General features: G+C 46.9%; 1 protein-coding gene across 1 annotated transcript; it reads right to left on the reverse strand.

Annotated features, from left to right (window-relative positions):
- Positions 1 to 4266: 4266 nt before the first annotated feature.
- MPZL2 (myelin protein zero like 2) lies at positions 4267 to 16563 on the reverse strand. Its single transcript, XM_075548780.1, has 6 exons — positions 16436 to 16563; positions 15123 to 15289; positions 14628 to 14838; positions 9547 to 9694; positions 7701 to 7777; positions 4267 to 5915 (listed from the first exon to the last, which is right to left on the reverse strand). Exons 1-5 carry the CDS (start codon positions 16494 to 16496, stop codon positions 7717 to 7719), a joined length of 648 nt encoding a protein of 215 aa, XP_075404895.1. The 5' UTR covers positions 16497 to 16563; the 3' UTR covers positions 4267 to 5915; positions 7701 to 7716.
- Positions 16564 to 17786: the final 1223 nt, after the last annotated feature.

Raw genomic sequence — 17786 nt, forward strand, 5'->3', positions numbered from 1 at the left:
TGCCCTGCAGCTAGTGTTCAGAGAGACATGGGAGATTTTGCAGGATCAATCAAGCCATTCTGTGCCTCCGTCTTTGGGGTTGTAGCTATTTTAGGAGCAACCAGCTCAGGACCTCCCTGCTTGGGTATAAAATTCCTATTACCATGAACATGATGATCAAATTAGTGCAACTAGGATTTGTGTCTCCTTCTGGTTGGGGAAGGATGGGAGTTATCAGAGTGCTTGAAGTGAAGTGCCAGGATGTGCCCCTTCCTTCCAGAAAAGAGCTGGAAAGGCACTCCACACTTAGCATAGTCTCCAGGAATCACCCAATGTTCGAGGAAAGCCAGGAAGAGACAGAGTGTACTTCAAATGCAATGAACGTTCAGTTTCTCGACTCCCATTTCTTTTCTGGAGACCTCAAATCTGGCAGTTGTGTCTTTTACAATGGGGATGCCAGACTACCGACTGGAAGGGTGGCTGACACCCTTCAGAAGGAGTCTTCAAACTAAGTATGCCATTGACCCTGGATCAGCCACCCCTCAGTCCCAACCACAAAGCTGAAAATTCTGTCTAGTTTTTTACTCAAAAAACACTACTAATAGCCATACCAAACTCACTGGCATCAAGTAGATGCTGACTCCTGGTGACCCCCCACCCCCTTGTGGGTTTCCAAGACTGTACAGCAGTAGAAAGGCCCGTCTTTCTCCAGCAGAGAGGCTGGTGGTTTCAAACTCCCGACCATGAGGATCACAGCCCAATGCGTAACCACCCTACCACCAGGGCTCCTATCAAAAGCCTTACTGATAGATAAACAGTTAACATGTTTTTGTATGTCACGTATTACATACTGCACCCACATAAAAGCTGCATTTTCATTGAGATAAAAAGGTATTTCACCAAACGCACAGTTTTCATGTCACCTCAGTGATAACTTTGCAGATGTCCTCTTTTTACCCTGGATTCATTCATCTGGAAATGGTGGGCACCGGCACCTGTGGCCCTCAACCTGTGCAGCCTTTCAAGCAATTCAACTTTTTCTCGCAGCGTCGTGCCTTTTCTTTGCCCCTTGGGCACACTTCCAGCATGGCTCATGAGTCTTGATATGGGTTCTATGGTGTTCTTCAAGGTCTACAGCACTAAGCAAGGTGGAAAACATGCCGGGACACTGACAGATGACTTTTACTGCTCAACACAATTCACTGGAAAGACAAGGAGGGAGATGCATTATTGTCACACTTGCGAGTGGACCCGCATTCAAACTCGCGTTGCTCTTAGGGCAGCTACCGTGTTAATGAGTCCAATTCCCAGCTATCCGGAGCAATATGAAAGTTCGGTGGAAATCCATGTAGATTTATTTTATTTATCCAGTAGACATTGATTCTATCCATTATCGACTTCTAGACAGTCTCGATTAGAAATCTTGTGTAAAAAATTTTTTTAAAGAAATCTTGTGTGAAGATAAAATATAGACCCAGGGGAAAAGCTACAGTATACAAATATTTGTGGGGTGAAGACTGTGTAGTATGGCAGAGACCAGACCAAAACCAGGGATGCACATGGTAGACAATGGTGGAGGAGGGGGGGGAAGGAAAACAAAAGGATGAATATAAAGAAGAAAAGGGGAGTGGGGGCATGGGGCACTAATCCACCCAAGGGGAGGGTATTGTTTATATCTCCACAGGGAAAGTGGGACCAGACTTTAACCCAGTGCCGCAAGGTGTGAATGCAATATCCCGGCGTGGAGTCAGGAACCAGTGGAGAGGTCTGGGAGGCTGGCCCCAGCACCATAAATTAAGTGGATTCCTGCCCCTCCCCCGAAAAGAATTTGTTCCAAAGGACGACATTGACTCTGCAGCTCCAGGAGATGGACATATCTGATCAGAGCACACGGGAGCAGATGAAGGGGCAGGAGGACAGAGGAACACAGACTGGCCCACCAGGCCGTGAGGATGATGCTCCTGAGTAGAGCAGCCAGTCCAGAGAGAACAACATGGCTGGCCCCACTATGAGAAATGATGCCAATCAGTGACTAAGGGCAATAAAGGAGACTGCACCAGAGACACAGTGTGGGAATTGCACCTGACCTGATCCCACCACACCGAGGCAAATCACTGGGGGAGTGCAGCGGAACAGCAAGGGAATGGAGTGGCAAGGTCCCCAGGGAATGCTGAAAGTGGACTTTGGGGCCAGGGCGTGGTGCCCCAACAGACTGGACTGGAAAACGCTCCTAAGGGCCAGCAAACAATCCCTGAACTAACTACAAGCTTTTCTCTTATGAACTGTTTTGTCCTGTTCTTTGTCAGTGGTTTGTTTTTGTTGTTTTTTTGTCTGGTTGTATACTGTTGCTTTGTTTTCCTCTGTCTTGTTTTCGTGCATGTTAGTGTCTCCACAGGTCTGTCTGAATAGGACAGGCTGGATGAACTATCTGGAGGAAAAACAACGGGACCGACAGTTCCGGGGGGACGTGGGGTGGGGGGGTGGGGGGATAAGGAAGTGGTGTTAACAAACACAGGGATAAGGGAACAACATGGGACCCCAAATGGTAGAGAGGGGGGAGTGGCAGGCCTGGTGGGGAATGATCAAGGGTAAGGTTGCTTAGAGAAGAGGTATACTCTAGCCCAGGTTGTGACGGAGCATGGTAGTGGGGCAGGAGGAAAGTCAAGGGAGATGGAGGAAAGAGCTAGGAGTCAAAGGGCATTTATGGAGGTCTAGACAAAGACATGTACATGCAAATATATATATGAGGATGGGGAAATAGATCTATGTGTATATATTTATAGGTCAAGTATTAAGGTGGCGGAAGGACCTTGGGCCTCTACTCAAACACTCCCTCAATGCATGAATACTTTATTTTATTAAATTGGAACTCTATGATGCTCACTCTCCCGACACAACTGCTGAAGCCAAAGTGGGTGAACAAGTAAATGTGGTGAAGAAAGCTGATGGTGCCCGGCCATCAAAAGAGATAGTGACTGGGGTCTTAAAGGCTTGAAGATAAACAAGCGGCCATCTAGCTCAGAAGCAACAAAGTTCACATGGAAGAACACACCAGCCTGTGTGATCGAGTGGTCCCGAAGAGATCAGTTATCAGGCATCAAAGAACAAAAAATCATATCATTGGCTGCACACCTCCATGATAGGATCGCTGAAGACAAATGGGTACATAAGCAAATGTGGTGAAGAAAGCTGATGGTGCCCGGCTATCAAAAAAGATAGTGTCTGGCGTCTTAAAGGCTTGAAGGTGAACAAGCGGCCATCTAGCTCAGAAGCAAAAAAGCCCACATGGAAGAAGCACACCGGCCAGTGTGATCACGAGGTGCCAAAGGGACCAGGTATAAGGCATCATGCGGAAAAAAAAAGATATATGTGTGTATATGTATATATATGTGTGTGTATATATATGTATATATATACCATATTGAAGGGGAAGTGGAGACCCAAGGCCCAAGTGTCGGCCAATGGAGATCCCCTCATAGAGGGGTTTAGGAGAGGAGATGGGTCAATCAGGGTGTGAGGTAGTATCGATGAAGAACACAGCTTTCCCCCAGATCCTGGATGCTTCCTCCCCCCAACTACCATGATCTGAATTCTACCTTGCAGGGCTGGATAGGGCAGAGGTTGTACACTGGTACATATGAGGGCTGGAGGCACAGGGAATCCAGGGTGGATGATACCTTCAGGACCAAGGGTGTGAGGGGCGATGCTGGGAGAGTGTAGGGTGGGTGGGTTGGAAAGGGGAAACTGATTACAAGGATCCACATGTGACCTCCTCCCTGGGAGAGGGACGGCAGGGAAGGGGCGGGGGAGACTCCAGATAGGGCAAGATATGACAAAATAAGGATGTATAAATTACCAAGGGCACATGAGGGAGGGGAGAGCGGGGAGGGAGGGGAAAAAAAAAGAGGACCTGATGCAAAGGGCTTAAGTGGAGAGCAAATGCTTTGAGAATGGGCCGGGAATGTATGGATGTGCTTTATACAATTGATGTATGTATATGTATGGATTGTGATAAGAGTTGTATGAGTCCCTAATAAAATGTAAAAAAATGAAGAGAAAAAAAATGATTAGGGCAAAGAATGTACAGATGTGCTTTATACAACTGATATATGTATATATATGGACTGTGATAAGAGTTGTATGAGCCCCTAATAAATTGTTAAAGAAAAAAATATATAGACCCATCCATTTTCTACTACCTGCTATGCCAAAATTTAAAAGTTGTTACAAGTGAGTTAATAATTCTTTTATTACTAAAAGTTTACTTACATAAGTTTTTAAGGCATAATAAAAAATAAATTACAATACAAAAGTATTCTTTAGGAGCAAGACACTCAGCAATGGGGCCATGTTTGTTACATCTTGAATATTTAGCCGAGGCAGGAGCTACAAGGTGTGCTAGCAAGACTCCGTCGTGAGTTTTTGCGGACTGTGTTCCACCGACAGAGTACCCTCTCGATTGTGTGAGTAAGTATCCGGTTATACTAGATCCCGAGAATGAACCAGGAATGAAAACGTAAAATGTAGGTAGAAGGATGACAGATTTCAAATCTAAATTTTCACATTTTTAGATAGTATAAAAGATCAAATGAGAAATGTTGAATGAACTTCAGAATCAAGGTTCATATGAGTTTTACCTCAAGGGGGGCAAGAAAGACTGGAGGACTAGCAAGATTAAACATCATGGAAGTTCCTTTTCTGCAGCCCAATCCATGACAATGGAAATCATCAGCCTCTGAAGATGTTCTTTTGAGCCTAGGTTTGCAGGTGTTTTCTAAACTGCACAAACGCTGCTGTAGCTTAAGTTCGGGGAAACACTGGGCAGTGGCAGTGTTTAAAAGGCTCACATCTTTCCACAGCCCATTTATACAGTTGCTCTATGTGTCATTACTAGGGAAGAAGGAATAATACATGTGATTCACTCAGGTAGCGTACTTTAGGCATTATTTGTCTCACACCAAATCCTCACGTCCGTAAAATGTAAGGGAAGTAGAAGGAAGAACATAGATCCTTTTTTCCAGTTCTCAGCGTGTTGGCTCTTTCTCTACAGAGTTATCACTTAGCATTGTGCTGGTTGTTGCTGTGGTTGTTTCTACAGCCGTAAGTCTTCAAAGCCGCAGTGGGGGGGCTAGAGAATCATCCTGTTTAATCGCTCCATGATTCCAGTCCACAAATGAATCTACACTGTGCTCAGTTGGCACAGATATTCACAAGACAGAAAAAATGCCAACAAGTGATTCATGAGAAGGCGGTTTGGGTCCATCTGTAAACTCTTACATAGCCTTTTCTAGTGGATTCCGTGATTTCAACGTGTGTTATTGTAAGCCTTGGATCAATTGGCCAAAAAACCTGTCATCTGGGATATTGGAGGGGAAAAAAGGTCCATGCAACAAGAAGGGCCCTGTACTTAGGAGAGCCTTAATCATCGAAATGCTGTCAAATGGTGTTAAGATTGACTGTTAATCCACCGGCACAACAGGGGGATTTAGCTCACCTTTTAATTACAGAATGACACCGAGTAAGCAAATTCACTTTCGTGTAAGTGCAGTTTCTAAAGAAGGCACTGCGGCGTGTGACTGGAAATGTGGCAGGCAAGGTCATGTCTGTCTCATTTGGAGCGGATCTGTGTGTATCCAAGTCATAATCCACCAGGACTGCTCATAGGCAAAAATCTGGATTGTTCGTTTACAAAAACCTGATGAGTAGTCAAAACGTATTTGCACTCGGGAATAAAGCCTTCGTTCTGAGGCTGTGTGGGAGAGCATGGTGGGATCTGCTTGAGAGGGACCCTCCACTGGCCTCAGAAAACTCCTCTTTATCTAGCACCAAATGTCCCACAGAGCTGGTTGGAAGACAATCACAACTGGAAAAGCTGAGCAAAGCATCCGTTCGCTTCAACTTAACCTGGAGTTCTTGTTCTGGAAGAGCTTCAGCTCCTAAAATAGAAAACAAACATTTAAATGGATCGTGCGTTTGATAAGCGTGCCATAAGAGGACTTGGCATTATGAATGACAAGCGCGTCAGGGCTACTCTCTGATTGGAAGGGAAGGAAAACATTCTTAAGCTCATTTTTTTCTCCCCTTAATTGAATTTTGTAAAGAAGGTTTCTGTTCATTATTACATAGGTCCCAGAGTCAGTGTCCTTAATGCCCAGCCTCTAGGTGCTGGGTGAAACCCCTGGGGGTGCAAACAGCCAAGGAGCATGACTGCTACTGAAAGACTGGTCGTTCCAGTTCACTCAGAAATGCCTCAGAAGTAAGTCCTGGTGATCTGCTTCAGAGAGAGCATCCATTAAAAACCCTGTAGAGATATAATCTACAAGACCCTGTAGTGAATTATCCTCAGGGCCTGAACTTTCTCAACCTTAAACAAAACAAAATAGAGCCCAGTTCTATGATAGTAAACAGCCTCCTTGAATCAGCAGCAACATGGTGGTGAGTGGTTATGTACTTTGAATGGCCACATAGCTATGTGCTAACTGGGCCCTATTCTCACTCTCCCTCTGTCTCTGTGTCATTACAAACATTATCAAATACACAGAAAAGTGGCAGAGGCAGTGCATGGGGCCTTCTGTGCTCTATTTGTGTTTTCGTTATGTTCTGTTGAAACTTCCGAAGAAAATCACGAATCGTCTGACATTTTACCTCTTAAGTACTCCATGGGCATTTTCCTTTGAAACCACAATATCATTACGACACCCAATAAAACATACAGTAATTTCCTAATGTTACCCCACCCATAATTTCTCCCAGTGGCCACCCCCACCCCCGATTTTTTTCTGTGCTGGTTTGTTCAAACTAAGACCCTTCCATGCAGAGACGGCATATTAAAGCTGATGGTGTTCATCTCTAAAGCTTTCATCTAAACCAGCCCGCCTTTCTTTCCCATGACGCCGACTTGGTGGGGAATCAATCCACTTAAGTTTAAAAAGCCCATCGCTCTGGGTAGGACTCCCTGGTGCCAAATGTGAATCTCTGGTTTCACAATAGAAGCCGTTTTCTCCCATGCGCTTTGATTTTAGCCTTTACAATGTGACTGTTTGTAAATTCAACATTTTTAATAAGACTCTTTGCAGATAATTATAGTCTAAAATAATTCCTTTCCATCTAGGAAAGCCAGAGTTGTTAAAGGTTAAAATAAAATTTAAGATGCATATTCTTGATTTAAAATGCCTAGAAATCAAAAGCATGGGCCAGCTTCAAGGAATGGGAGGAATTCTGTGTATATGAAAAATAGTCCTAACCCCCAATAAAATGATTTTTTTAAAAGAAAAATAGTCCTTTTTATGCTGGAAATCTTGACCATCAGAATCACACACTACTAAACATAATCTCATAGTTCCAACAATGAAATGAGAGGAAGCATTCAAGTCAATGCAAACAGAAGGTTGGTTGTGTCTTTTGAGTTGCTCTCGGTGTTGTGATTTGCAATAAAACAAATAAGCAAATATCCACATTGTCATTAACATTTGAAAAGATTTGGCTACGTGTTTAGGCTTCATTGATCTTCATTGGCAGTAGGGTCTGGCTTTCTAATCCTTGGCTCACAATATACTCAAAGGGGAATAGATGAGATGTACAGAAGGCCGTCCTCTCTGCCCGACCCGCTGTAGCTTCCTATGGGAAGTACCTAACCATCAGGCAAAGAAACCATCTCATTTGAGATAAACTAGACAGATCTGAAAATTGAAGAAAGAAATCAATTCATTAGTGAGCCTTACCATCTCTACGTGGTCATCAGTTTTCTTCAAAAAAAACAGAAGCCTTTTTCTCTTGGTTAAGCCGTTCATCTTCTTGTCTGTAACAAAGAAGCAGAAACCAAAGGTCAGGTGAGCAAGAAGGAAGTACTAGGCAAATCCTCCAGAAACGCCTGCTGAGGTGTTCTCCCCCACACTGGGGAAGGATTGCGTGTACCTGGGAGTAGATCCAAGCTTACTGAGAATCGTACCACTAATGCCATCTAACGAGTAATGCTCGCTCGTGCCTCGACATGATTCTTGCTACCTGAACTGTGCTAGTTCTCGGTGTAAGCAAATAGAAGTTGGCATCTGATTTGGGAACTTTAAGTATACCATTTATTGGTAGCCTACCTCTAATTCCTACTCCTTGTTTGGAAAGTTTGTATTGACCTAGAAATTCATCATTTATTGGTTGCATTCCCTTCTTCTGTTCAAAACAGAACCTCATAATTAAGTTTGTTCAATTCCTTAAAAGCATTTTTGTTCCCCCTTCAGGAAATATTTCTGAGGGAAAGAAACAACTCGTGCTGGGACCACTGGCTAGCTACCTGAAAGCGCGCGGTCGGACTTCTGCCTCACATGATAGACCAAGACAAGAGTGGGCTCCCAGTCTTTCTCAGGCTGGATGCAAGAGCTCCTGCTACGAAACTCTTAGCTGCACCTAGGTGCTCGTCTTTGCGACCTTGGATCAGGCGATGGCTTCTTAGCTGGGAGGACCAGAGCAGGGCGCAAGCACCACAAAGAAAAACAGATAGACGTGGACGTCAGCTCATTAAAAAGCGCGTGCTTCCAAAGACACCTTCAAGACAGTGAAAATGTAACATTCTGAGATGGGGAAAAATTCATGGTAGATCATACAAGTATTTCTCATCAGGGACTAGTGTCCAAAGTATATTTTTAAAATTCTTGCAATCAACAACTAAAAACTAGGCAAACTATTTGAGTAGATTTATCTCTAAATAAGATATGCAGATGGCCAATAAGCACATAGAAAGCTGCTAAGCCTCATTAGTTGTTGTGAAAATGCGAATCAGAACACATCAATGAAGTATCATTTCACACCCACTGGTGGGCTCTGGAGGTTTATGGAAAAGTTGGGCAATAATTAGTGTTGACAAGGATGTGAAGAAATTGGGATGCTCCTAAATTGTTGATGGGAATGTAAAAGAATGCTGCTGTTTGGGAAGAGCAAGCTTGGAAGTTCTACCAAAGGTTAAAGATTCTGTTACCAAATGAGCCAGCAAGTCCACTCCTAGGTATAAATGCACTCAAGAGAATTGAGCACACACAGCCACACGAAGCTCCAGAGAGCATTATTTATAGTAGCCCAGAGTGAGGGGAATAGAACCCCAGTAATGGATGGCCGGATAAACCCAAGGTTTCTCCAGCCAGAAAACAGAACTGAGCGCTGATGAATCTTACTACATGAGTGAACCTTGAAAACACTGTGCTGAATGAAGAAGCCAATTATCAAAGGCCAATAGAGACAGAAAGTAGACTAGTAGTTGTCAGGTGTGGGACCTCAGGGGGACAGGGAGTGACAGCTAATGAATATGGTGTCACCAATATGAATATGGGGTGGTAGGGGAGGGGGGCGGTGTCATAAAATGTTCTTGAAATTAGTGGTGATGGCTGCATTATTTTATTAAAAGGATAAATGTTCTGACACTTCCTGTTATCTGCCCTTGCCTGTGAATTTGAATTCTTTTTAAGTTTGTTGTTGTTTCTGTACTCCCAGAGAACATCTGTTCAGCCATGACTCTGCCCCAGTGTGCAATGCCCACCGTGAGAGGTGTTAGGAGACTGTCCCAGAACTACCCAGCCTTACGGTTTTATCTCCACCACTTTGTGAGCTCTGTCAGCGGATCGCTTTTTCCGGAAATGCTGGACGAGGACCACCGCAATGACAATTAGGATCATCAGCGCACAGGCGGAGCCGATGGCCATGGTCAGGAAGTGGATCTCAGAGAACTGTACTACAAGGGAAACAGGAGCAAGTTAGGCCTCTGACACGGAGGCAAGGAGCCCTGATGGCAGCCTGGGTGAATGATCAGCCACAAGGTCAGAGACCTGAGCCCACCCGCTCCCCCGAAGGAGCATCTGCGCATCTAAAGGGTGCAGCCTAGGAGACAACAAGATGGATCACGGGCACAGCCCCAGTGTGCCCGAGGCCACCATGAGCTGGGCGCCAACTTGAGAGCAGCCGGCAAGCATGTGATCAGGTCAAAAGATACAATAGAGAGATATTTTCATTGTGAAATGGAACCGCCCTTTCCCCTACTCTGAAAGATAAAATGTCAAGGTCTTGTGTGCATGGAGTCGATCAATTTCCACCCATAACAATCCTAGGAAACAGAATATTGGTCTCAGAACCTCACAGGGGCAGTTCCGCCCTGTGCAGTAGGGTCGCTATGAGTCGGCACCACCTCCTGGCAGTGAGTTTGGTGGGTGGGTGCTTGTTTTGGGTGGCGTTTCTTAGGCTGTGATCTTTAGAGTGACAGACCACCAGGTCTTTTCTCTCATAGCCAATAGGGGGTTCAAACAGCTGACCTTTCAGTTATCAGCCAAGAGCTTAACCACTGAGCCACTAGGGCTCCGTACAAACTCGTGGTCTGAGAACCACGACAGCAGTTTGTAGGCAGCCCTAGCACAGCATCATGTGACAGCTCTCAGCTGAGAGTCCTGCTCCTCCCCAGACCCACGGAATCAGAAACACTGGGGCAGGGCGCAGCCACCTTCCGTTTACTGAGTCCTCCGGGAGATCCGGATTCACAGGGAAGCTTGACAACCACCTAGCACAGGGAGCCCACTCTCTGTCTCACCCCTCCTCATCCTTGTCACCTAATCAGTCACTCATTTATTCAAGCAGAGGCTCCAGGCATTGTGCTGGAAATACAAAGCCAAAATAGACATTGCCCCCAGGGAGCTCACCGCCCACTGGGAGGACAGGCAGGTAAGTCTGTAACTGGTCTAGCGTGTAAGTGGTGGAAGAGGGGACCCAGAGGAAGGGCTGCTACATCTGTGACCTGGGCCTCCTATGCTGTAGCGTGATTTCTGTTCACACTTCACTAACCACCACCACCCCACCCCCCTTTCCAGGAGGAGCGTCAGAGCATGTCTAGCCCTGGAATTTCCACCTCGAGTCCATGACGGGCTGGCAAGGGGAACAGCAAACAGAGTGCACGTCAAACTGCACATGGGCATTTTGTATGGGAATCAAAGCTATCGCCTTCATTTGATTTCATTACATTCGTTACATTTAACAGCCACTGGTTTCTTATCAAGCCTGTTGCACAGCTGAAGGAACTGGCCCAGAGACATTACTGTATGACTGCATATGGTTTGCCCACTTCCCTCATGTGCTCACATAGAGACCACACAGAGGAAACAATGCAGGAGGGGCTGTGCAGCCTGCAAAAAAAGCCGTTTAGTGTGTTATTTTTGTAAAATATAGTGCTTCTTTTCAGACAGCCCTATAACACCTGAACTTTTAATTCCAGGGGAAAAGTTTTGTTTTTATTATTTACTTTCATAGTTATCAGTATATATTAATATAAACATTTTAATTAAATGTTATGAAAACGTCGCACTTGGCGTTATAGGGTTAAATGACTCCTCCATGGGAAAGGAGGAAATTGTGCACAGGAGGTAACAATGTTGTAAGTTAGTGTATATCACACTCCAGAGAGTGCAGGTTCGAATCCTCATTCTACCATACACACTACAGCGCCTATGGGGATGGCACAGGATCAGGCAGAGTTTCATTCCACTGTACGTGGGTCACTGTGCGTCAGACACAAACTGAAACCTAACAACCACCATTTATCAGCTGTGAATGAGGGATGTACCCCTTGTAGCAGAATGGAGTCATGTTGGGGTGCTGGCCCCAAGGTTGGCAGTTCAAACCCACCAGCCACTCTATAGAAGATGAGGCTTTCTGCTCCCACAACAGTTTATCTCACAGGGGCCGCATGAGTCAGAATTAACTAGATTGAAGTGAGAGTGATTTGAGGTCGTTAACTCTTTTGAGCCTCATCTAGAAGTCATATACAGTTCTTCCTTTAGAAGATAAAGGAACAATATTCCTTTTAAGCAACATTTATTCTAAGAATAAATGTTTAAATCCATGGAACTAGTTCCATCCTGTGCCTGCACAGAACAGATACTTAATGTGTAGCATCTATAGTCTCCACTCCTGACCAGTGTATCTCAAAGGCAGCCACTGCTCACCAGGGGCCTGGGTGTTAACTGTGATGCTGCACAGGTTTCAGGGGTGCTACTAGACTGAGAGGGAGCAGGAAGAAAGGCCTGGACATCTCCTGAAAAACCATCTAGTGAAACATCCCACAGCTCACAGTGGCCCAACCTGTTGGTACAGGGGTCACCAAGAGTTAGGGACTGACTTGATAGCAGCAAGTTCTCCCAACACCATCCACAGTGACGCTCAGAGCTTGTGGAGCGTGGCTGTACCTTTCACCTCATTCTGCCCTCATAATCATGTTTTCACTCGACAGGAGGACCAAGAGCTTGATTCCCAGCTGATGCAATGACAGCAGTGACAACCCGAGGTCCACTGGGGTGGTGTGTGCTCCTCACTCTTTGTTCTCTGGAAGTTTTCCAGACTGCCAAGTAGTACACAGAAAAGGATCTGGGAGTCAAAGGGACCTTGTCTAAGTCCTAAGTGAATCCAGTTATCAGCTACAGACATGGGTCAAGTGACCTAACCACATGAGCCTCAGGTCTTCATTGGTAAAATGAGGTGCCAAGGGCACAAGAGACTGATGAGACATATGAAGAGTAAATAAGATGTCTGGTGTAAAACCTCTGATAATAAACTTTGGCTACCCTACAGGGGACAACACTGGAGACGCTGTGGGAATTGTACCCGATCTGATCCCACCACACCGAGGCAAAACGCTAAGGGCGTGCAACAGAACAGCAAGAGGAACAGAGCAACAGAGTCCCCAAGGAAGATCACAAATAGACTTTGGGCCCAGGGCTTGGCACCCCATCAGACTCAACCGGGAAACACTCCTAAAGGCCAAAAACAGTCCTTGAACTAACTACAAACTTTTCTCTTTTGTTATTGTGATTTTTTGTTTTGTGTTTGTCATTGGCTTTTTGTTGTTATTGTGTTCTTTTGTTACTTGGTTTTGCTCTGTCTTGTTTTTGTGCACGTTATTATCTCTGCAGGTCTGTCTAAATAAGATGAACAATCTAGAGGAGAAAACAACAGGACTGACAGTTCTGGGGGAACATGGGAGAAGGGGAGGTGCGGGGAAAGGAAGTGGTGTTAACAAACCCAGGGATAAGGAAACAACAAGTGATCCAAATCGGTGGTGAGGAGGGTGAAAGAGGCCTGATAGGTGATCAAGGGCAATGTAAGAGAGGAATTACTGAAACCCAAATGAAGGCTGATCATGATAGTGGGACAAGAGGAAAGTCAAAGGAAATAGAGGAAAGAATGAGGAGACAAAGGGTATTTATAGAGGTCTGAATACAGGCATGCACATATGTAATATATATGAGGATGGGGAAATAGCTCTATGTGCATATATTTATAGGTTTAGTACTAAGGAAGCAGATGGACATTGGGCCTCCACTCAAGTATGCCTCAAAGCAAGAACACTTTGTTCTGTTAAACTGGCATTCCATGATGCTCACCTTCCTGACACAAAGACAAAGTGGGTGCATAAGCAAATGTGGTGAAGAAAGCTGATGGGAGCCGGCTATCAAAAGGCATAGCACCTAGGGTCTTAAACACTTGAAGGTAAACAAGTGGCTGAGAAGCAACAAATCCCACATGGAAGAAGCACACCAGCCTGAGTGATCACGAGGTGTCAAAGGGATCAGGTATCAGGCATCATCAGAACAAGAAATCATATCATTGTGAATAAGGGGGAGTTCAGAGTGGGGACTCAAAGCCCATCTGTAGGCAATTGGACATCCCTTACAGAAGGGTCGTGGGGAGGAGACGAGCTAGTCAGGGTGCCGTGTAGCAACGATGAAACATACAACTTTCCTCTAGTTCTTTAATGCTTCCCACCCCACCCCACTATCATGATCCTAATTTTACCTTACAAATTTGGCTAGATAGGAGGATGTACACTGGTACAGATAGGAACTGGAAACAGGGAATCCAGGGCGGAGGATCCCTTCACGACCAGTGGTGAGAGTGGCAATACCAGGAGGGTGGGATAGAAAGGGGGAACCAATTAACAGGGATCTATGTATAACCTCCTCCCTGGGGGACGGACAACAGAAAAGTGGGTGAAGGGAGTCGTCGGACAGTATAAGATATGACAATAATTTATAAATTATCAAGGGTTCATGAGGAAGGGGGGACGGGAAGGGAGGGGGAAAACAAGGAGCTGATGCCAGAGGTTTAAGTGGAGAGCAAATGTTTTGAGAATGATGAGGGTAATGAATGTACAAATGTGCTTTACACAATTGATATATGTATGAATTGTGATAAAAGTTGTATAAGCCCCCAATAAAATGATTAAAAAATAAGCTTTTGCTAGCAAGACTGGTCTTCACCTCTTTGGGTGGTTGTGAAGATTTAATGAGATGGCACTTTGGACGGTGCCTGGCACAGGGTAGACGCTCAATAAGTTTCGTTAGAAGGAAGGAAGGAATCAATGGGCCTATTGTCAGCCTGTCATCTGAGCGTTGCTTCCTGTCCCCTTCCCACTCCCATTCCCTGGATCCCTTTCCGTCGTTTTCTATTTCACTCTACAACCAAACAAAGCCTGTCTTTTTTTAACTTCAGGACTCTGCGGTCTCTCTGTAAAGTCCCGGCTCCAAAGGGCCAGTCCCTTGCTCTATGCTTTTAGGTATCACAAAAGCTCACCCCTCCCGTTCCTGCAAACTCCCCCACTCCCCAAACCACTTTCCCTGCCCACGCACCGGTCTGGACAACACTGAGCCGGATCTCTCCTATCAGCCCGTCAACATCTGGTGGGTTCTTCACGTGGCAGGTGTATGTCCCATTGTCATCGAACTGCAGCTTCCAGAGGATAATGGAAACATCGTACCGATCAAGGTTCCCGTCCCAGACCACCCGGTCCTTGAAGCGCCCTATCCGGGCACCGTAGGGCCCCTGGTGGAAGTAAAAGACCTGGAGAGGAGAAATGGCAGGAAGTCTTTTCTAGCCAGTCTCTGGGCGAGGCACCAGGTGATGGAAGCAGAAGAGATGCATCCGTGCTCCACTGCTCCCCCTGCAGCCCTCTCACCAGAACCTCTTTCCCTTCATTTGCCTCTCCATCCTTCAGCCTCAAGAATGGTTTCCCCGCTGGGCCCTGACCCCCGGGGCTCAGGAAAGCAAAGGAAGGGTCAGGGGAAGCGTACCGGCTTATTTTCCTAAGCAAGGGTGTCCCTGGAAGATGATGATGCCCTACTTACAAATTGCTCAGACCCCCCATCTCGAGGACGGAAATTCCAGGTCACTGTGAGAGCTTCGCCCACGGGGGCGAAGCTGGAGAACGTGCATTTTAACCGAGCGTCCGTCCCGTTCACAGCCTCCAGCACGCGGGGGGTGTAAATTTCCATGGCTGCTGTCGGCCCAAAAGCTGTAATGGAGAAAAGCAGGTGACTAGAGGATGTCTTGCTGACACGCCAAATCAATGCCTAGGTAGAGCATCAGGTGGAATCGCGGTGCCCCCACCCCCATCTCTCAAAAGGACCGCTAAGGCGGCACTTTCTCCTTAAGCAACCATTACACACTTGTTCTATAAGGAGACAGTGAAATCTCTGCGCACGTGCTCCATGGCATGAGGCCCTGGCCTCTTGGTACCCGTGTCCAAACTACTGTACCAAACTACAGATTGGCAATGAAATTCAAAGCAGAAACATATATATACACACATATATACATATTCATATATATGCATATATATGTTGGTTATGCATTGCAGTCTGTGTTAAGATTAAACATGAAGTACTGTGTGCAGAAGGGCGCTGGTGGTGTTCAGGGTTACACATTGGTCTGCAAACTACAGGGTCAGCAGTTCAAACCCACCAGTTCTTCTGCTGGAGAAAGATGAGTCTCTCGACTCCTGTAAAGATTTGCAGCCTTAGGAACCCATAGGTTCTACTCTGCCCTATCGGGTCACCGTGAACCAGAATCGATGGCTGTTGGTTTTACTTGGTGTATACAGACCCCTAGCAGAAACGGTCTTCACTGGGTGGGTTTCATACTGTTTCTGATCTTCTGCAGAAATGGCGTGAGTTTCCCCGCAGACAGTGTGTGCTCAGCTGTGCCACGGGACCCTTTCTGCCACGAGGTACGTTCCACACCGATCTTTACATTTACATTTGGCAAGTTTCAAAACCACAGTGGATCAGGCTCCTGAAAGAATCTCAGCTTCCCCCGACCTGCCCAGCGCTCAATGCGGTTTGTGTTGGAAGTTGAGAGCAGAGAGAGAGAGAGAGAGAGAGAGAGAGAGAGAGAGAGAGAGAGAGAGAGAGAGAGACACAACTTCGTGTGTAACCGGAGATTAGAGAGCCCTCTGGGTGCGTCAAGCACTGACCGACCAAACACACCTAAACCTGTTTGTCCGACAGCAGTTACCCAAAATCAGCAGCTTGCCGAAGTTTCAGCAAAGCCAAAGCTAAAACGAAGCAGGGCAGCGGCGGCCAGGGCTCCCAAACAAACCCCCACCGGAGCGCCTGCGCCCCAGCGAACTTTGCAGGGAAAGCCCAGCGAAGCTCCTTACCTGAGAGCTGTAGGCCAAGCAGCAGCAGCAGCAGCCCCGGAGGAAGGCTCTGGCCATACATGGGGGAAGCCCCGCGCTGGCCCGGGACAGAGACCAGACCGGGCGACCGAGGCCTCCAACCCCGGTCTAGGCTGCTGCGGGAGAGGAGAGAGCGCGGGTTCCAAGCTTGGCTGGAGCGAGGCGTCTGTCCCCTCACCTGCGGAAATCTGAGCACCAGCACCTGTGACTCATCCCTTCTCTGCCCAGCACTTGCTGGAATGAAGAAGGGTGGGGCCTCCGTCCCAGCACCCTCCTCCCCTCCTGCCTCCCGCCCTCTCCCCTACCAGCACCGCTGAGCCCAAGTTCCAAACTCCGGACTTTTCCGTTCAGCCCTGGGCTCTGCCAGAAGAGGTGGTGCCAGCCTGAAGCGGCCCAGCCTGCTGTGGGTTGGGCTCATACACACCCTGTTTTAAACGGCTTTAGGTTCGCCTGGGAAGTGAATGTAGAAACCACCTTGCTGTGATTGATTCCACCTCCAAAAGCAACTCCCTGGGGTCACTTGGGACAAAGGGCTGAATCCATTACAACTCTGAGACAAGAAGGGGGATTCCTACAGCCGGCGCCTTCTATTTTAGCCAGATGTTACTACGAGAATTTCCCACACCTTTGCTAGCTTGTAGTTCTCCATAAGGCAACACCAAAGACAAAGACGCTGACCCAAATGCCTCTGTGGTGCAGGGCTTGAAGGGTTAAAAGAAACCGCAGGGCACCTGGCAGAGCGCTTTCCTGCTTATTCATTCTCCTGCGCAAAGTCTTCCCAGGTGCCCCATTGCCAGTTGGGGCCTTCAAGGCTTGGGGAAGGTCAAGGGCTTGGCCTAAGGTTGCACAGCCAGGAAGTAGAACTTTCCTGACCTGTTCCTGACATCTTGTGCCCTTTCCACAAAATGACGACCATCTATCTGGGGACTACCAGGGGAAAGATTGTCACAGTATGGTGTCAGCTGCCATTTTCCAGCCAGCTGTGGGAACCGTAGCAAGGCTAGGGAACGGAACTGGGGAAAGTGCCTCCTTCTCCGAGGAGGGGGTGGCCATGGGAGCTGAGGGGCAGCGTGGAAAGAGCAATGGAACAGACGAAATGGGGTTGGCCAGGGCGCCACCTCGGCACAGAGCAAGTTGTCCTGGTCCCTGGAGTTGTAATCCAGAGATTCTGTAGTGATTCGTAAAATGGACTGACACCCTGGGACAGGGAGGGTTGCCATGAAGAGGAAGGAAAAACATCACAGCAAGTTGGAAGAAGGAAGGTGGGGAGAGAGGGTGCTCGGAGCAGCATGACCAAGAGGGAAGAAGCGAGTGCACCAGGACGGAGGCACCT

This window comes from Tenrec ecaudatus, chromosome 4 (assembly GCF_050624435.1).
Source record: "Tenrec ecaudatus isolate mTenEca1 chromosome 4, mTenEca1.hap1, whole genome shotgun sequence".
Lineage (NCBI taxonomy): Eukaryota > Metazoa > Chordata > Mammalia > Afrosoricida > Tenrecidae > Tenrec > Tenrec ecaudatus.